Source organism: Neopelma chrysocephalum, unplaced genomic scaffold (assembly GCF_003984885.1).
Source record: "Neopelma chrysocephalum unplaced genomic scaffold, ASM398488v2 Primary Assembly neopelma1_45, whole genome shotgun sequence".
In the NCBI taxonomy this organism is placed as follows: Eukaryota; Metazoa; Chordata; class Aves; order Passeriformes; family Pipridae; genus Neopelma; species Neopelma chrysocephalum.
In genome coordinates this window covers 11498236-11519844 of record NW_020897704.1, presented here as the reverse complement: position 1 = coordinate 11519844, position 21609 = coordinate 11498236, and the positions used below count along the sequence as shown (strand labels likewise).

General features: G+C 37.3%; 1 protein-coding gene across 4 annotated transcripts in view; it reads right to left on the bottom strand.

The window, feature by feature from the left end:
* Nucleotides 1–3703: 3703 nt before the first annotated feature.
* ORC5 (origin recognition complex subunit 5) overlaps nucleotides 3704–21609 on the bottom strand; it is a 69561-nt gene continuing 51655 nt past the window's right edge. For all 4 annotated transcript variants that reach the window (XM_027679382.1, XM_027679383.1, XM_027679380.1 and 1 more), the window contains 2 exons: nucleotides 7809–7921; nucleotides 3704–4257 (listed from right to left, as the gene is read on the bottom strand). In XM_027679382.1, coding sequence (XP_027535183.1) covers nucleotides 4212–4257; nucleotides 7809–7921 — 159 coding nt within the window. In that variant the 3' untranslated portion in view covers nucleotides 3704–4211. The remainder of the gene's footprint in view (nucleotides 4258–7808; nucleotides 7922–21609) is intronic.

The window sequence follows — 21609 nt, the reverse complement described above, 5'->3', positions numbered from 1 at the left end:
TAATACCTTACTTCTAAGCTTCTTGATATCAGACATCTGGGTACTTGGTTATTCAAATATATGGCTGATACATTGCTAATGTCCAATAACAAGCAGTATGATGTTTTTCAACTTTCTGTTCTAGCAAAGACATTGCCATTGAGCAGTTGCTTTTTAAAGACAACCCCAAATCCAGTTTTCAGGCAAATGTCATGATAAGGGTTGTACTTCTGCAGTTTCAACTCTGCTGGCTCACACAAAAAATTTCTGTATTGTTTTCAGATTTATTTTTTTAAATGGTTTCAATACACGTGCACAAAAATAAAAAATCAAAAAGTAAAATTGAGCTCATTCCATGTTACCTTTATCTGAGTATTGTACCATTCATATGAATCTGCCTGTTCAGAGCAAAAGACATCACACGCTGAGATAAAAACCACAGTTTTTGTTATTAATCTCCCATTCAATTTTCTAGTAGAGCCATTCCAGTATCTACAAACACATAAAAATTTTGTATTGTCTACGATTAGACTTGCTAATCAAGCTGTACCTTTATCCCAATGCATATTTACCAGCAATGATAAGGCACTTTTGTAAGTTATGCCATTCTGTCATTGGGAAAACCGGAGAAGTTACTTCACCTCAGGTAGCATTTACTCCTGGATGGAATAAGTCTTCCGTTCCACAACTATCTGGGTTGGCTAGAACACACAGTATGCCAACTCCAGGCAACCCTGAAGAATCTGCTGTTTCTCTCTTCCCTGCCATCTCTGTCAATACAAGCACACAGGGAATATCTAATCCTGAGACACTCAGCTGTGTACATTTTGTTCATAGGTCACAAACATGTAAGTATCTCCTATGTTCCTGCCAGGAATCCTGCCCTTCACATTATTCTCCAGGCATGGCTGGCTGTTCCAGTTAAGAGAGAAAAGCAAAGCAGCTGAATGGTCTTGGTAAAAGTACTGGAAAAATTTAACCAATGGTAAAAACGAATGTATTCTCACGTGGTGTATAAAAGCATCAGAACTCAGAAGGTACTCAAATAACCAATTTATTTCTTTAAATCACTCCAAACCAGCCCCAATAGTTACAGGGATTGTTATGGTAGAAGCAGCGGGTTCAGGGAGAACCAGAGTAAGACAAATCACTGTTAAAAAATAAATCTCCTGTTGTATTACATGTGGATGCAGACTTGCAAGCCTTTTTAAAACATAAAATCTCCATCTTGTGTATGAAAATGCAGCTGTTGATGAAGTCAGAGCTATTCAAGGGCGCTAATTTCTTTGCAACTGATGATAGCTGCACTTTCTCCACTACTTTCTCCCTGTAAGAACAAGCCCCTGCTCCTGCTGATGTTTGGATCAGCCATTGGAGACAGGCACTAAGTAATATAAGTCTGTAATTTTTACAGTATTATAAAGCTTTGCGACTCACAAATAATAAAAAAAATTCTCAGGTATTTTAAAATACATACTGCAGCACTAAAGTATTGAAGGATTTCTGGTTAGCTCAACAACTGTCTTGCTCTGCATCATTTGCACAGTTCTTAAAACCACCTGTAGGAGGGATGAAATCCTGGCCCAGGAGAGGCTAAAGCGGGCCACACCTCATCCATGAAAGTGGGATCTTGGAACAGAGTATTGCTAGGGTATCTAGTAAGAAACTCAGCAGTAATTTATAAACTCATTGACATGGCTATATAGAAATATTTCTAGTTTGTCAGAATAAATCCTACTATTCATCATCAGCATAGTTATAGCCTACATCAATCATCTGCACTTCAGTCACCTTGTTCATTCTCATACTCTGCTGATTCAGCTTTAATATTATATCACTCATACGAGTCTTTCACAAAGGTCACAAAAGTGCCTTCAATGTAAGGAGAGGGTTCTGTCTAATGGCTCTTCAGTTACTACTCCTTCTCTAGTTAATGTCATTTCAGTCAAATTAACTACATTCCACAAAAATTAGTATCCTCATCCTTTGGATTTACACTGGGAATAATCACCAATACTCATCAGGATAGCATAGGAGACATCAGATTGAAAAAACAGCAGCAGAAACAAGTTTTCTCACTGCTTATTTTCTAAGACCCTTATTTCATGTCTTTAATTTGTGCTTCAAACTTGGAGCTAAGGAGTTTTGAGGTCTGGTCTGCTTTGTGGGAGTGATTGGTGTTTGCTGAAAAAGAAATTTTAGTGACTCAAGATTTGTAGCACTTAACAAATTGGTATCAGTCCCATTATGTTTCATATAACAAATTCTAATCTAGATCAGAAATTACAAAACCCTAGGATGTATTGCTGTTGTTTTTCATGGACTAGTTTACATATGAACACTTCAAAACTTCTTTCCTCTCCAACTTGCAGCCCTAGGTAGTCATATAGGAGATTCACAAGAGCTGAGCCCAACACTACCTCCAAGACAAAAAACAATGTGAAGTTTAGCCCGAAGTTCACCTTATGGACATTTTAATAAGTAAAAACAAAAGCAGGTAGTAAACATTTTTAAAACAGGTTATGTATTTGTATCTCAGCACTTCAGTAAGTGTGACAAATGTTGCCACCTCATGGACAGGTGCAGGGTTTGATTCAGCTCAGCGGTAGGAAGGAAAACAGACCATGGAGATGACTCATTGCTGCCCTTTCACACTCTCCTGAGGGAGGAAGCCAGAGCTTGGCCGGAAGGATGCTTTTGTCACTTAGATTCACCTGGAACTCATTCATTTGGGTCTGAATCCAGAAGTATGGCTACAGATCCACAATGGAGAAAAAAAATAACTCAAGCATACAAAAACCCCCAAACAACAAAAAACCCAAAACAAACAAGAAACTAACCACCCCCACCCCCCTTCAAAAACCTACAAGCGAAAAAACACACCAACCAAAAAAACCCAAAGGAAAATAAACAAGAAAGAGAAAAGGCTACACATGTTCAGGGTATTTGACCATCGCCAATATCAGAGCAAAGGGGCAGAAAGACTGATGACTTTTCCTTGGAAAAAACCATAATATTCAACATAGGACCTGGCACGGTCTTCTACTGTGAAACACTGAAAAGTGAGCATTCAAGAGTAAAACATCTGAGTAACAGGCTGTGGGACCTGGAGTTTTCAAGAGGGTGACACAAGTCTTCAGACCATAATCCTCAACTGGACTAGGAGATTTTAATGCTCTGTAAGTTGGGAATCTCTTACTTGTAACCTGTAATTGTAGTGTATTCCATCATGTATTTCCAAAGCTAAAGTTTTATGTCATAATACCACATTGATTATTTACTGTTCCACCTCTTTTGGGAAACTGCTGCAGAAATACTCTGTCACCTGTTGAATTTCTCCCCTTCTGATGAAAAGGCAGCTGTGCCATCCTCCTTTACAGGGCAGAGATTGTTATAAAAGCCATTACACAGTGTGTATCAAAGTACGTTCATTCCAAACGGCACTATAATTAGCACTTTATATAACTGGATGAGCATAAAAGGACTATAAAATGCTGAAGCAAAAATAAAACATTTCAAGTTTGACATAGGGATAGAACTTTAAGAATCAAGGATTTTTTTTAAATAGAGCTTTTTAAAAATAGATTCATAGTCAACATTTATGAATGGTCTGAAAAAAGACAGTATGGTGTCTAATTGGGAGTTTCCTATCATCGTGATCTCCATGTAACAGTGTAACAGTCTGCCTACATACTACTGAAGAGTAAGAAGAATTTGTACCAGCTTGATTTTTAAATATGTTCTTATGTTTATTATACTTTGCTACTCCACTCTCCTAAAATGGTGGCCTCAGGAAAAGCTGCTTTGGCAGGCAATTGCAAAGATTCCTGTGGAGAGGAAGTGAAAAGACTGGGCATACAAACAACGGCTGCTGCCATGTTCAAAGCACTGGGGAGAGTTCATAGAGCAAAATGCAGTCCTAAGTAAATGGGTTTCAGGCAATTTCAGTGTTAAGATAACATCATTAAGAGTAGAACAGATTGTGCTCAAACCCCGCTGTTTATAATTAACACATTGCTTCCAAATACTCCAGGGTCCCTGGTAAATAGTCCTCTGCTCAGATCCACCCAGACCAATCAGAGTATTTTCATCAGGTTCCATGCTGGGCTAGCACCTGTTTGGACAAATCCAAAAGAGCCAAAATACTCTTCTTTCTGGCCAGCTAAGTAGAGAGATGAACACAGCTTGCCTTAGTCATTGTCACAGTGTCCATATGGCTGTGAAGCTTGTTTTCACAAGAAATCGTACAAGTACTTTATTATGTCGAAGTTCACGGTCCTATAAACAAAAACACAGTATATTAGAGCACTCATCTTAACCGTGCTAAGACTTTAACCTGTTTGGAGACAGCACACGAGGGACATTCTGCACAATCAAAACCAAGCAATATCCCCAAAAGAAATGCAAGCAAGGATTAATGAATTTTTAACTTCTATCATTATTTACAGTACCTCTCTTCTGATTATTTAAACTTTGTAATATTCTTAAAAGGAAATAAAGCAACTTCCTAGGAAAAAGTGAAAGATTCTTATTTCAATCATTAGCAGTAAAAATATATCTAAGTTAGTAAGATTATATTTTCATACAGTAAACTTGATACTCTAGTTGGTGATGCAAAGCAGCAACCTTTTATGCTATTGAATGTTTTGTTCATCTCCCAAACCACCTGTTTTAGCATTTACTACGTAACTCCTTCATCTGTACTCATTGGCAGTCTGCGTTCTTTCAGTCTTGACAGTAGTTGACCCATGTTCATAGCTAAATTTGAAAAATCCAAGAATGTCACTCAATGAGATAGAAGATTTTAATGTACACTTTTGTACTTTAATGGCAGGCAAAATGAAACAGCAGTAGAATAAAACATATAATTATTTTTTTGTCTCTAAACTCATTCTTCTATACAATCTAACACTCAGACTTTGGGGTTTACTATTTGAATAAATAATGCAAATTACTGCATGTAAAGACAAGTATAAACGTTTTTTTTTTAAAGAATTCAATGATGCAAAAAATAACAGCTAACAATGCAAAGTGAGATTAACTAGCTGAATGTCTTATTTGTTAGACTACAATCATTTAATATTCTCTGTTCACGCATCAGCCTGTAACCCACTTTTCAAGAAGTTTTTGTAAAACATCATATTGGACAGAGAAAAAGTTTAGAAATCCCCAAGATACATAACAGGAAATACTGTGTTGGAGTCTATTTAATAATCCAGTGACAAATTTAAAATAATAAACTACCACGGTTAGACTTGCATGTCATTGTGTCACTCAAAAATGTGCTTTAGTTACAAGGCTTTCCACAGAAACAAAATCATACAAATCATAACAAATGCTGACCTTATCAACTAAATTAAACACAACTGTCCTGTCATAACAACTGGGTTTATTACAGACTCTCTGAAAAGATCCACTACATTCAACAAACAATAAGAGAGCCCTACGTCAGCTAGCGAAAATCCATGAACTTGTGTTTAAAATTCTTAAAACAGAAATTAAAGATTTCTAACAAAGAGAAGTCCAACTTTACCTTTAGCTAAATGTTTAACTACTACGTGGTAGAAAGCACGGAAATATGTCCACAAAGGCAGAGTATATGCAATAGAATAGAGCCAGACATGAGGTTCTGTGGTACTGAAGAAAGAGACTGTACCCTGTCTGCAGTTATCACACTAAAAGCCGCCAGCAAAAGACAAGTTTTTTACTCTTTTCCAAAAACAGGTGGCTTTTTTAATGCAAACTTCACTTTTGCTTATAAAGTACAGAAAATGAAATGACAATCTGAACAGCTTGAATGGGGGTGGGGAGGGAAAGAGCACCCTTTTCTGTCCCACCCTTTGCACTCTCTAGCCTTCCATTAGAAAATACGCAGGAGCATTAAGGCTGAGATGGTAACAAGGCTGAGGTATCTGAAGATTTTATTGACTAATAGACTTATTTTAGTGCTCTTATAGTAACAGAGAAAGAATAATCAGATGATGGGCTGCTTACTTGATGTGTATTTTGGTTGAAATTGCAAAGTAGTTCTTCTCTGCAACAAATATAATGTCTCCTATGGGTGGTTAAAGTCTACAGTCTAATCTGCAGCTGCAAGACTATAGCACAGAGAGAAAAAGAAATTTCTTAAAGCACAGAAGGCTCATGCCTTCGCTCCACTGAGAGAAGAGGGAAGCCCATTTATCTGAGTTCATGAAACCTTGTCTTTTTACAGATTATCCTCCTTAAAGATTTAAAAAATACTGTGGGCTGAAAAATGTTTTTTAATAAAACGTGTAACAAAGGAATAAACCGAGATAAAAAGGGGAGGAAACAGGAGAAAAGCAGAACAGGCCAACTTCAAAATCCATCGGGTCATTTGAACAGCCCTATCTATGCAGCACAGAAACACTGCAAACTACTTGGAGGGGGAGAAAAACAGAACTGCTTTCTTCCTCATAACATGTAGGAAAAGTCAGTTTGGATATATATATGGGTATATACACATACATACACATACACACACATCTAACCTAACGGAAAGCAAGCCAAAGCACTATACCATGCACAGAGGGTTGAAGTGATAGCGTCTCTGACAACTACTTTCTCCCACAAGCATGAGGGGCATAGCACAAGTTTTGGTCCCGTTTTCTGGCCATCTCTACCTTCCAGCAACTCTAATGGAGTCAGTGAAACTTCTAAGGATGTTAAAGTTGCAAGGAGAGGGCTGTCATTTCAAGTATCTTTATTCAAGGATATATACAATGTATAACTGTATGCACAATGATCCATGTTGCTGAGCAGATGGCCTGCTGTACTTGGTACCAGGGGGAGCTTTTCCAGGGTACTGTTCACAAGAGGCTTTATTGCTGGGACTAGCAAGCTGACATAGCGAAACCGTTGAGGTCCTGGCAGTGTAGTCCAGCCAGACCTGACCCAGACAAAGTTTCCTTCTATGGCCTGTACAACTGAAAATTGAAATTAGTGTATCTGTTGCATTTACTGACAAGGCTATGGACATTTAATAGCTCAGGAGACCAACATGTACACTGAGGTTATAGCATACGGTCTTCACCACAGGTTCCTCTGAAATCCCACATTACAGAGAAGACTTGGCCTTGAGAACATTTCTCCTTTCTGACATGTCATTTCTGGGCTCTGTTCTGGCTAGACTGTCTATCCAACACTTTCTAACAAGCTGGCTGCAGCAACAGGTGTGAGGTAATGCTGGTGGCATTTGATAAATATGAGACATAGGCCTGATTGTTGCCTCTGTATTGCATCTACTTCTGTCTGCAGATTATTGACATCTCTCCTGATGGACCTGGAGCTGTTCTCAGACTTCAAGACTGAAGGCTCTGAATTAACAAAGCCACTGACGTACCTACGTTCATTTACTGAATTGGCCTGTATTAATTACAGATCACACAAGACAGACTATGTGGAAGAATTCTTACAATCTATGTAGTTTTTATATCATATGTGCGACAGACATCGTTAAGAACGAAATATAATTTCAGATTCAAATACCATAATGTGCCTTTTGGTAATAAAATGGACTGACATTTTAGAGCAGTATTTTCACATGAAGTCCCTGACCTTTATTAAGCACAAAGACAGTATGTTACTGTAACACATACTGCCACTATAACATAAATCTTTTTCAAAATAGGATTGGACTATACTTACCTCAGCTTCTCATAAATAAGACAACTCAGTCGTTAATTCTTAGAAAACAGCCATAGATTTCTATTCTGGTCTGCAAAGAGCTATAGACTGAGCAAATACTCAGTTTGAAGTCTCTATTCACGTCAGCACATACAACAGTAAGTGAACGGCAACAGGCTCACCGGGCAACAGCTCTGATGAAGTCCAGAGATACAGTACATTTGTATCGTGGTCCTTCAAGCTGGTCGTTCTGGCCAACCATGGATAACAGCTGGAGAGTCACAAGAGAGGTGATCTGCGAACAAGAGAAACTAGTAACATTAGTCAATTTTGTTAACATGAACAGCAGTGGTCAACTTGGGTTTTTTTGTTGTTGGGGTTTCTGTTTGTTTTTTTGTTTGTTTGTTTTTGTTTTGGTTCTTAGGTGCTCACTGATCTTCACATAGTTCTACAGCTTGCAAACCCAGGAATGTATATGAATTCTTCCATTACATTTACAACACAAGAAGTGAGAGACACAGTCTAAACCCTTTATCCTTCATATCAAGAAGAATTCTGATCAGAGGAACAGGAATTATAGGCATGAGCTGAACGTTTTTCAAGTCTCTGCCTGACACCCAGGAGAGACTTGGATTTTCCTTCCTTTATACCCAAAGACCTCCTCTTGAACTTTCACAATCAAAGCTGGATATTCCTGTGCCAGCTCATAGCCAGATGGATGTATCACTCTACTCCAGACAAAAAAGAATTTGAAGGTTGGAAAGGAAAGGCTGGAAGATTATGTGCTTAAAAAGAGCAGGGCCTGAGTTGGGAGAAATTTGCCTACAAACATACATAGAGTCTCTTGACAGAGCCATTGATTATTTTACCAAAATAGCAATGTACCAGCATAATTTTCCCTATCTTTGTTCTTCCAAATGATGACTGCAGTATCACTGAAGTGCAGTTGTGGGATGTCACCACTGACTACAGCCAGCCCACTCTGACTCAGTTAGGAAGAAATGCTGTGGTGATTCCATTGTCTCCCTACCTCCTCCCAGCTCCCAGAGGAAAGAAAGAGGTAAAACTCAGAAAAGAAAATTTTTTCCTGGTCTTTACAATATATGGCACTGACAATTCAGGGCAACAAGGTTACAATCTGTGACAAACTGGTGTCTGACCACAAGTCTCGTTTTCAAAAAACCAGCCAACCATGACCCACTTCTGTGTAGTGATAATAGCACAGTAAGGAATTTCTCAAGAATAAATACATGAGGAAAGAAAGTGTCAGTTCAAACCTTCAAGGAAGCACATTGCTATAAAAAGCATCAGCAAGTTCTCACCGGTATCAATTAAAAAAAATAATCCTAACTCAGTAGTAACCCCACTCTTTTGCTGAAAATATACTTGTGACAGTATATATTGTGAAAATATTTGTGACAGTACTTGCAGGAGGTAGGAATAATTACTGAGGTTTCTCCTTAAGTGGACATAATACAAGAAATTGACACCTACCTGAGAACAGAAAAAAATACGGTCACCAAGAAAGAGGCAATTTTTGTAACAGCCTGTGCTTAACTTTTTTTTATGTGGCATAAGGCAACAATAGCTTTGATGCCATCATTCTGCAAAGTCTTTGCAGTTTGGTTAAGGAATGCTGGCCTACACACAGTCACAAAGACAAATTCCATTTACTTAATTTAGATGATTTATGAAATTTTAGCATTGACAGCATTTAAGAAAGTTGAACGCAGTATATGGTAAATGGCTCAAAATCCAGTTCATTAATCACTGTGAATGTATCACTGAATTGGTATAAACCTCAAGCCTACTATATGTTTATTTTCTTAAAATACTCATGAGTTTGAGAGCACATTCTTCATTCAACGAAGTCCTTATTCAGTCAGTGAAGAAGCATTAGGAACTAAACTGCTGTAACAATTGCTGATTTACAACCTAGTGCACCAATACTGGCAAATCACTTCTCCAATACATACTTGCAGCTGACTCCACCTTCAGAGATCACCAATGAAGGAATGGCAGCAGGCTCCTAAAAGCTGCCAATGACCACAGCAAAAGTCTGGACTGTGTGGAGCTGGACCCATCTCAGTTTAATGTGGGATGTAAAAGACTCAATATACAATATTACAAGACAAATGAGACTATTGATCATCAAAGTAACACAAACTTACTTACCAAACTGCAACCTTTTACTAATTTCTTTCACAATACTTTGCTTAATGAAATGTCATCACAAAGAAGCAAGTGCTGAAACAGCAAGTCCTGACCCTGAGATCACTTAAAAAGACAGCAGTAGAGAGAACTGTCATTTTCAATTCCTGCAGGCAAGAAACAGTTTTATATCTAAGGGGAGTAAATAGAGACCAGCTTTCTTACAGACAGTCAAATGTTAGAAGGTAAAATACCTAACTTATTAGTTTTTGGAGTAGAATTCAAGACATAGTTACAGATGTCTAGCCCATACGTAGAGAAAGGCAGAGACCGCCAAAGGACAAGTCCAAAAGCCTTCCCGCTGAGGGAGCAGCAGCCTGGAGCTTCGTCTGCACAGCACTTTCAATGGGTTCAGGAGGAATCAAAAAGAGCAAGGGAGTTCTATCATCCCAAAACAATGACTTCTTCATTTCTTTCTGCTTTATACAATATAGCAGGATTGTCCTGCTGCTGAGTCAGCCACAGAAATGGACAAGACACCTATTTTGTGCAATAAATTGATTTGTTAGAAGAAAAGATTCAACCGTGGTAGATTTGGGAGTATTAAGTCCCTCAAATATTTTGTGCTGAACCTATCTGTCTAGACCCAATAAATTAAAAATTACTGTCTTCATCAAATGGTTAAGAAGTCTTCTAGGACACAGAAGGTTCAAATCCCTCCTGACACAAGAGGTTTGAGTGCCTCTTTGCTGAATGTCTGACAGCTATCTTGGTGAGGGGCAGAGGAAGGAGGAAGAAAAAGCTGTGTATGGCATTAAATCATCACCAGATCTAACTTGCATTCTAACTGCTTCTGAAGCTGAGCTATTTTGCATAAAATTGCAATCATAGAGTCTCTCTGTGCCTACTTAGGGCGTTCACCTGGCAAAGCAGGATACAGTGGAATGAACTGGGTTTAAGACAGTGTATTTGCAGCAAAATTTTAAAGCTCACCTATAACTTAAGCATTGAAAAACCTTACTACTTCAAAAGTTCAGGTGTTGTAGAACTTTGGAGGCAATATGTTCTTAAATTAAGACACATCAAAAGTTTGAAACACAGATGGGAAAAGTATGAATGCAATGCCAAACTAATTGCAAGTCTTAGCCAAAAATACCCCTCTACTTTTTTTTTTTTTTTTTAATACCATGGGTACAGCGGCTCCATTTCATGATCACAAAAGCTTGGGAAAAAACATCTGGCAAGAGCAGACTAGAAACAAGCCAGAAAAACTGTGTGGCATAAAAAAGAATATTTATTGAGAATCTTTTGAACAAAAGAAATTACAGTTGGAAGAAATATTCTAGAGTTACTTGTAAATTTACTTAAATTGGAAATGATTTATTATCAGCAAAAATTAGTAAGTAAATGAAATTTCCTAGAGGAATAACAAGAAAATTAAAAAAAAAAATATTACTATCTGAAAGATATAAAGGAACAGGTTTCACCGCTATGTTTAAAAATAAGTCATGGCAGAGCTTGGTTTGAAATACATTTGAGTGAGAAACCTGCTGCTGAGATCTTGGATCCAAGGTGAGAACAATCATAAAAGCACAGCAGAGAGGTGTTGCCAGGAGGCAACGATCGCTCATATTGCTTCTGGAGATGCACTGGTCAAACGTGGACATTGAAACCTCTGGAAAAAAACAAGCAACCCACAAGCCATCCTTAAAAGCAGCTTTTTCCCCTATCAGCCTGGACTAACAGATGGGCCTTGCATCATTCCCCAAGCAGACACAAAGACTGGCTTTGTGAGCACATGGCTGCGTGGAAGTGAGAAGGATTCCAGAAGCAGGGTCTGTCTATTGAGAAAGGCCATGCTCTTCCTGAGGACATCACAAGAAGCAAGAAAACATTCAGTGAGGTGCAAAACATGAGCAGAATTAGAACCCAAGATACAGGGAAACACATGGTTAGTTTGGGTGAGCAATGACAGACTATCACAGGAAAGAGTCTGGACAAAGTGTGGGACACATCTCAAATCCATAAGATAAAATTAAACAGAGAAAATAATGCTGACTATTTCAGGTGAAGGGGGAAGGTGTTTCCTCAGAGATGTGACTGAAAACTCACGGAGTGGTACATTTTAAACTGAACTAGAAAAATATTAATGAAAGACACTAGGAGGAACAATTTCAAACTGGCAGAAATATACTAGATGATCTGCGAGGTATTTTTCATCTCCACAGTCTTGAATTATCTTGTCCAAGTTGCATTAATTCTAACTCTTTAGTCTGGCTTACTATCACCCACAGATTCTGAACCTCAAACGTATCCAGAAACTAAGTCTTTATCTTATTCAGCACCATCAGACAAGGGTACTATATTTTTTCACAGTCCTATTAAATTTTATGTCATGCTTTGCAGCACCATCATCCCATGGCGAGCAAAGGTGCAGCTCACTGCACTTGTTCGAAACCTACCACTGCCAAGAGTCACATTCGTGCACATGCTAAAACCACTGCTATACAACGAGGCACTTTGAAAACCAGATGCCACTTACAAAACACATTTCAGTCGAAATAACTGTGCAAAAGTCTCCTGGAGTTAAATTCAATGACCCTAGTACAAATTATGTGAGCCTAAAAAAAACCTGCTCAAAATTATTTCAATCAAAATTATAGCTAGACTGTGCTCAGTATGTCAGCCTCGTTCCAAAAGCTCATACAGAAAGGTAGCCATAGAATACTGCAACTATATATGTTTAAGCCAGCAACTGTTTTCATAAAAATTATTAAAAATAAATTAACACCTTTCTGAATGCTTGTACAAAAAATCAGGTTTTGATACTGAATTATGTTATGCACAAGGCTTTTAATCATGAAAAAATACAATAGAAGGGACATCCCTCCAGATTACCTACAGCCTTCCAGTGTGCAATTAAAGCATTCATCACCACATGCTTCAGCTAGATATTTTACCTTTTTCTCAGTTTAAAGTAATCTAACTCTTTTTTTAAACTATATTGTGAATGCAGTCAAAATGTTTTTGACATTAACAGAGCCACCCACAGAGCAGGGTATCCCAGACCCAGCCTCAAGTGCTGCTCCACAGACAGCACTCTGTGCCCCTCACTTTGGTAACACTCACATAGGTGGCTGTACAGGATGCTATAGGGCAGTGGCCCAGCCTGCTTTGCAAGCAATTTCTTTTATGAATGTTTGCATTTGGTATCTTTCTTTATCCCAGATTAGTTACTTTTCCATGTTTCCGTCACATAAGTATTATTTCATTATTTTGTGTTCACACTCCAGGACCTTGATTTCATTTCACTCACAGCAAATATATGGGATTTACACATTTAAACAAGTGACTCCATTGGTTTTTTCAAAGCTTCATCATAGTGGTGGCTCAGTCATTTATTAAGACAGCCAAAACTTCCCTTAGTCTCTAAAAGACAATCCCTCTGTATTAAGAAGAAAGGTTTATTTACCCTCAAGTACATCACCTTGAATTTCACGCTGCTAAACCCACTCAGTTTGTATCATTCTCACCACCTTCAAGACACTTCTTGCGTCTCTTCAGAACAGAAAAGTTTACTAACCCCAAAGTATACAACATTGAATTTTACTATAAAATTCCTTCAGTTTTTACTCTACAGGTCATTAGAGTCATTCTCATATGGTATTTTCTCCACTGTATTATCAGTGTTCATCACCTCTAGCTTTTTCTACTTAGTCTTACTTTTTGTGTCCTATTTACACAAAATAATATTTGACATGAAACACTGCCAATTTCATACCCTTGTTCAAGGGATAAATGCACACCTTTTGTTTTTCCTCTTCCCCTCCTCCTTTTCTGCATCACTCCCCTCTCTCCTGTCTTTTAGACCACAGAACATCATTCTGCACACTACAAGCTGCCTTACTTATAGCATATTCTCCTGCAATTGGCTTCCTTGTGGCTTTTCTCTTGAATCTCAATAGAAGTAAATGTATTTCCCCTACTTCAAGGAGACAATTCCTTGCTCTATTCATATTTTAGAATACTTTCTCTCAATTAGCCGCCTGTCTTCTAGGGTTTTATTGTTCAGTGACTCTGACTAGCTGCAAATCCTGTCTCATCAGCACAGCATCCTTTCACCTTTCCTCTATACTTTCTAATTATCTCTACTCCTCACATCTTCTCTTCCCAAAACCACTATTTTCCAAAAAAAACCCCAAACCAAACCACAACATTTTTTTAAATGGGAACACTGAATCAAGATCCAGGAATCATCCCAGGACACTAAAAAGGCAATTTAAAAATGCAAACAAGAAACCCAGAAGGAAGTATTCTTCATCCAAATTTGTACCTAATCTGCGAAATACTTTGCCACTGACAATTCAGCATGGTGGTACACAGTTTTGTGGAATTAAGACAGCCACTGCTCACATTCATGGAAGGAAATACAACCATAGGCTGCTGAACACAAAGAACATCATCTCCCTGACAAGCATTTAGCCACAGGTAAAAAGAAGTTGTAACATATATCAGACTATGCTCATCCTCTGCTCTCTGGTCTTATACTTTTCCCGCATGTTTGGTATTACTTGGAAACAGTCACACAGTTTTACTGCCTAAGAAGTAAAACAGTGGGTAAACCCACTTTTGGTCTGACTTAATGAGCTTGTTGTGATGCATTCATAAAAAAAAAAAGTATATCATCTGCACCTTCTACATCCTAGCACTCTGTGTTTCTCCTTTAACCTTCTCCTGTGCCTCTGCAAAGGCTCTCTATTAATTACTGTATTCTCTCCGTACTCTGCAGTCTTTTTAAAAAAACCAAAAACCCACATGATGAAAATCCAGCTTCCCCCGCCATCCTTCTGAAAAGCTTCATGATATCTCAAAAGTATATGCACAGATTACCCCTGCCCACTTCATTGTTAGAGTAACATCACTTTTTAAAAGCAGTTCAATAATACATTCATTTGGGAACTATTATTAAAGAATATTTCAAAGTGTTAATGAACTTGCTTTCTCTTCATTATTTTTATTCAATATAGAAATTAGGAAAAAGCTAAGTTTTTTTTCTCTCAGCACATCCACTTCAGCATTAATCAATCTGCCTAATAAGAAAAAGGAAAATAAAAGGCAATTCACAACACTTTACTCTGTGTCTCGCTCTGCTCATCAACTTTAAAAAAAAACAACATAAAAACTCTATAGAGTGATGCATGGATAAATCAGTACTTCTGAGTCAATTCCCTCACTTTGAGGATCAATACAGTACTTCATAAAGGCATGAAAGGCATGATACAAATTTGCTTAATGTGGTGTTTTCTGAAAGGATCAAATTATTTTCTGTACCTGAGGATTATTTGGAAATATTTTCAGAAATTTGTTAAGACCCCGGAACTGATGACAGGAGTTAATTTTCATACGCAAAAGAAGGTTTGAATGTATTCACAATATGTAGAAGATGCATCTAATGTGCTCCATAACAACCTGGGAACACAACTCCTGAGTAAGAGGACTACAGATTTAGGTTATAGACAGATAATTCAGAAGTACTGCCCTTTCTAGTCCATACTTCAAAATCTGAGCAACTGAAGATGGTAACAGATGGCCAAAGAAACACTTGGGGAATGATGTTTACAGCTAATTTGATTACTTAAGTCAGGTAGCTTCATAAAGTGGACACCAGACAAAGGCTGGCTATTTTTCAAGACACAGGCACTAGCCAACACAAGTATCCTTCTGCCATCCCCTCATTCATTTCTGCATCAGAGGTCTCAGGTTCCAAAAGGTTTTTTAAGATGAGGAAGGCAACACAAAGACTGTTTTCCAGAAGCAAACCTTGGTGCAACTGACCAAGCATTCCCCAAATCTAGACATTTTTCACCTGTTTTCCCCCTCCTTCATTTATAACATTTCTGTCCCACAATGGCACCATTTCTAGATATTGCAAGACAAGTTCTATTAAGAACAACAAAAAAATGTAACCTTAGAAATACTACCCACTACCTGCAATAGTGATACGACTTGATATATTTAAAGAAGGCTCCTAAATTTTTAATGCTATCCCAGAATAGAAAGGTGTACATACCAGCCTTCTACTGCTATATGGAGTTCTGTTTGTAAATATAGTTTTGCATTAAAAAATAATGAAAGTAATTAGGATTTCAAACCTGTCCTGAGGATAAAAAATCCATCCTTTGTATATGCCAAGAGCAGAAATAATGAAATTAAGAGATTTCTCATAATCAGATGTTTGGGAATATGTTCCAAGTCTAAACTACCTTGCTTCTCCAAGAAAGAAACAGATTTTCAATGTGTCTTAACTACAGTTTATTTTTGGATGATTATGATAACTAAGCATTTAAAGAGTATTGATCCAACTCTTACATAAAAGCCCAAGATATCAAGAATTTTTTAATTAAAATAACCACCCCAGGAAAATTTGACCCAAATAATTCCAAAATACAAAACTCAGACATTTCAACCACAAGAATAGACAAATGGTAAATACACTGTAGTCCCAAGTGGGAGTCTGCTCCAAAAAACGACAATTTAAAGATACATTTATTTTGTATCTTGAGATTGTTAAAACAAATCTTTACAGATTCTCCACAGTACCGTGCTGCATCTCAACTACTCACTAGATGCATTGCAGAAGACTGCAATCAACTCCACATTCACTCTGACTACATTAACTCCGCAAATTTTAGTGGTTCTATAATAGAAATAAATAGTAACAAAAACAAAAATAGAAACAACTTGTATCAATCATTAAAGTATGTAAGTACATCATACTGGTACAAAACAAAGATCCCTCCTAGCCCAATGTGCTGTCTCTTGAAAGGACTGGTAAAGGATGCTTAGGAAAGGGTATAATAAAATTGTAAGCAAGAAAAATTTCCCAACATACTGGGTCCTAGTAATCTTAATTTCAGGGACTTAATAAAATCGTTCACACGTATGGATCCAACCTGTTGAAACAATACACTTCATGCTGTTGTTGTACTGTCAAACTGGAGCTAAAAAAGATTGTTGAATTGTGACATTATTGCACCCACAACACATCAGAGGAGAAATTTATTATTATGTGGCTGCACACCAAGATATTAAAAACAACACTGCCTAGCTCTCAGCAAGAGCTGTGTACATGGCATTGAGTCATACCAGTTGCCATCATACCATTATGCCATCAAACAGAGGAGATAAAAAAATCCCTAAACACCTGATTTACTTTTATATAAGACAGTAATTAGAATTTTATTTGATAAGTCATGGACAAACCAACAGCTACAAACAAAGCTCTTGTACAACAGCAACTGAGAGGAAGAGTTACACTTCTGTTCAAACTCTTCCCTAACAAAATCAGGACATTTAAGTTTAACATCTTCCCATATCTTTGTTTACAGGTACCCTTGAGCAGAACAGACAAAACACCAAGGATGAATGCAAATTTCAGTTCCAGGCTGGCCAACTGTCACCATGCAGCACAAGGGAAGAGAGGACTCTGCAAAGTCACTTTTCTCAGCAGCAGGAAATGGGTAGATCTGCAATCTCCCTTCCCTGAGCATGGCAGAAAACCAAATAGACTCAAGAATATTCTGTTCTGAATCAGTAAATCTACAGTATTTTGTTCCAGAAGCAAGGGAAAGACAGGATGAAGACTATCACTCCTCCAGCTTCTTGAAAACAAATAAAACAAACCCTACTGTAAATAGCACAAGTTGATAGTTGTAATCTACAGTAAGACATGTTCTTTTCCTTAAAAAAAATGTATAAGTTTAGATATGCTACAATAGAGGCTAAAAATTTATAGCACCCATTTTTGCTAGTTTTTCTACAGAAAGCAAAGCTTTCAGACATCCATGAGAAGTCATGAAATATTAAAAATTTAGATTCAATGACCCGTTAAATATGTTAGATGCAACTGAAAAAGCTATTTATAGATATCTTTATACCTCTGCATAGATATTCTACAAAGTGGTCAAAACTACCAGTTTTCCATCTCTTATTCAGTTATACTTGGCTTTATCAGATAAAGTGCATGAAATATCATCTGTCAGCATGAAACATCATCTGTCAGCAATTAACTGTAAATCAAAAAACTGTGTTCTTCAAACACAACACTTGTTTTTTAATGCAGTTTCCATCACCCTTTAACACAACCGTGAAATTCTGCTAGTTACGCCATGTATCACTTGCTTTTCTAACGTGGAAAAATCCAGTTTCTGACACTTGTGTTTGGCAAGCACATGTGTTGGGTAAAAAAGTTACAGCCAACCAAGGCAGCCCATGAACTAGAGAACCAGGGCTGCCACACCCACCAACAGTGTTGGTCAATGAATCAGACAAACAATATGTGGGAAGCGAATACCTGCAAAAGGGATGCATTTCTTAGTAACAGTACACAGCCAATTAGTATTTCTCCTGCCTTCACAGCATCTGAGGATAATTCTGGACATCAGGAAAAACTTCACTGAAAAGGTGGTTAAACGTTGGAAAAGGCTGCCCATGGAGGTGGTGGAATCAACATCCCTGTAAGCATTCAAGAAACAACTGGACATAGCACTTGGGGTTATGGTTTAGTTGCCATGGTGATGTTCAGTCAAAGGTTGGCCTTGATGATTTTGAAGGTCTTTTCCAACCTGAATGATTCAGTGATTCTAAAAGCATAAAGGAACCTCTACAAGGTGTCCTATTTTAGTTTCAGTGGAATACAGTGCAATCAGGAAACATAATTTCTCAGATTTCCGTGCCTAATGAACTTATTAATTTTTGCAGTTAATAGTTGCGATAGCCACTCTATTTTTTGGATAATCATTGTGTCAAGACTTTTCAGTAATATTCAGTAATTATAAATCTGATTTTTTTAAATACTAAAATTAAATCACTGCAAAAGGCTTAATCCCCCAGAAGTACTATACTGATCACCAAACTCTGAAAAATCCATAGAGGGATCAATAGAAAGGTATGAAAAACCTGGAAAGAATCAAACAACCAATGAAGTTTTTTGATCTCAACAGATGAAAAACAGTCACTTCATACCAATACAGCTATTGCCTACTGTAGTGAGAAAATACAAGAGAAAAACAAAACTGAACAAAGAGAGAGAAGCAGCTGATGAAAAGCTACTTGTCACTCTAATCAACTGTGTTATATCCTAAACATTTTTTCACCTCCTTGCAGGCCTTTCACATAAGCTTTACATAACCTGTAAGTAGCTCCCATGGCTGTCTTCTGGAATCTCTTCAGTAAGCAGAAGCAGAAGTATTATTCGAGGACATTGTAAAATGTCCATAGTAGAATGTGCATTGCAGTCAATAAATGTTAAATAAAAGGTACCAAAGAACCAATTGGTCAGAAAGTGTTGCTATCAGTCTGCTATTCCTCAGTTAGAGAAGCTCAAGCAGCAGAGGCCAAAACGTTGTGTAGGGTATCCTCCGGTGGTGAACACTTCCCCTGGGAAGTCCCTCTCAGCCACTGAAGACTCAGACCTGCTTTTTAAGAAGTTCTCGACTCGTCCAAGACCACATATTAACACAGGCAAGATGGTTACTGCCAGGATTTGGTTATTGGATCAGGACATACAGACTATTCCTTTGAGATGCCTGGCACTGTGCACCCTCTTCATGGCTGTGTTCAATTTAACTACCAGATCCTGCACATCTTGTCCTGCCGAAGCACTACATACTGTTAAAACTTGAGCAATTTTAAGTGCAAAGTGCACCAAAACTTCATAATCTCTTTTAAGACTATAACTGCATTTCTAAGACACAATTCTGCATTAAAAGAAAAAAAAAACAGACCCCCCCCAAAAAAACCCCCACAAAGATTCATACATAGACTTTTCTGACTCTAAAACTGTTCTCATTTATTTTATAACAGAGAAACTGTGCAATATAAATGCTACCATGGTAACAACTCACTTTATTGAACAAGAGAGAAAATAATTATCCCAAACCTGCATATCATGCAAGCACATGCAGTAAATTTAGTGCTGCCCTTTTTTCCCCTTGCTATTTTTCTTCTTGCAAAGAGAAATAGGTTTTGAATTTATACCTTATAGCAAGCCAGGCATCATTTTGCCTGTCCCTCCCACTTCTTTGTATATTTTACACCTCTTGAGTGCATGATGTGAAGGACCCAGTTACTTAGAAAAAGAAAAAGGGATTAATGAATCAGAAATGCTCTTCCCCCTCCTGAGTTAAGTACAGAAGACTCCTATGTAAATGCTTCACGCATTTAAAAAAAATGAAGCCCTAAGGCAAGCACAGCACATGCTTAGTATTCACTCAGTATACTTAAACAGCAACCCTTAGTTTATAGTAAACCAAAAGTTATTCATCTCCAAACATAAATTAAACCTGATTTTACTGTTCTGTCCAAATATTCCTTGTGATATTATGTTTGTGAACATATATTTATGTACAAGGGACAGCAATATTTTCAGAAGAACTGCATGGATTTAGCCATACAAATCCAATTAATCTCAATAGAACTTGTATGGCTAAATCCCTGTGCTCAGCTTTGACATTTTAGAAGCAGTGGGGGAGGTTTTTCAAGTACTGAATATGTATTATACAAAACTCAGTTTTCTCAAAGAGAAATAAAATAGCATGTAGATACTTACAGATATCAACAAACATTTATTTCTGTCAAGAAAATCACATTCTTAGCAAAGCAGGCAATGATTTCCACAAAATTCTGTTTTACAAAAAATAACAGTATTATCCTGCAGCCTATGAGATAAAACTAATCACATGTACATATTAGTTGGATAAATTATTCTTATTTTACCTCCAGTTTTGATCTTTTTATTTCATTCGCAGTGCATCTGCCTCTCTGATATAAAATGTTAAAGAACGAATTTAATCCACTGTTCACAGTTGGAGGATGTGTTTGGGATGCATAAAATTCATGTTTTTAAAAGATCACTTTAAAGAAGTGACTTAGAAGTGCTGTTTAGAGAGACGTTCTTATTTGCAACAGACCTTTCTCACTTTTTTTAGTTTATTTATGGTCTTAAACAACTTAAAGAGTAGAAACTACTCTCAACCAATTTCAGCAACAAAGAATGCAGTTAATTTTGGCTATCTTTTAGGAGATTTCTTCAGGTACTAGAAACAATTTATGTGTACACACATTCATGCACACATATAATACAGGCTGTGCAAAATCTTAATTCCCCAAGTTGTTGCCTTAATGGAGCTGGAACTCTCCAAACCAGCCCAATACAACTTATCTTGGTACGAAATTCTTTCTGAAACATACTACTGAGTATATTTAATACTCCTTATGAAGCTCTTACAGAAAATGAAACTATAATTCCAGTAGTTAAAGTGGTAAAACTTATAATTCCATATCAAAAAGGCTACTCTTAGCTGCCTTCTCCCTTCCTCTAAAGCCCTCAACAATCAGCTGAGTTTCAGTTCATAAACCAAATACCACTACAGCAATTGAACAGTTAAATCCCAAGAGTCTTGCAACCACAGAAGTGATACAAATAATGTCTCCTTTTATAATAATTTAGGTTTTGCATTTGCCAGTACTTTTCGTATGGAAACCTTCTTTTGCCAGTTCAAGTATAAATCATATAGAGGCAGTGGAGACATTTTTGTTTGTATGTTTTTGTTAAAGAAGAAAACTTAAGTGACCATTTGAAAATTAGCTGGGCATATAAAGTATTTAACAAGTCACTAAAAGGACAAATTCACCCAACAAAAGCCATCATGCTGCAGTTTATTTTTCCTGTATATGAATGTGTTAGCTAGTTGCTCACAGGAAGGGTTAGCCCACATACTAGTTGAAAAGTTTTATTTAAAGCTAGTTTTATTTCAAATAAATAATGATGGT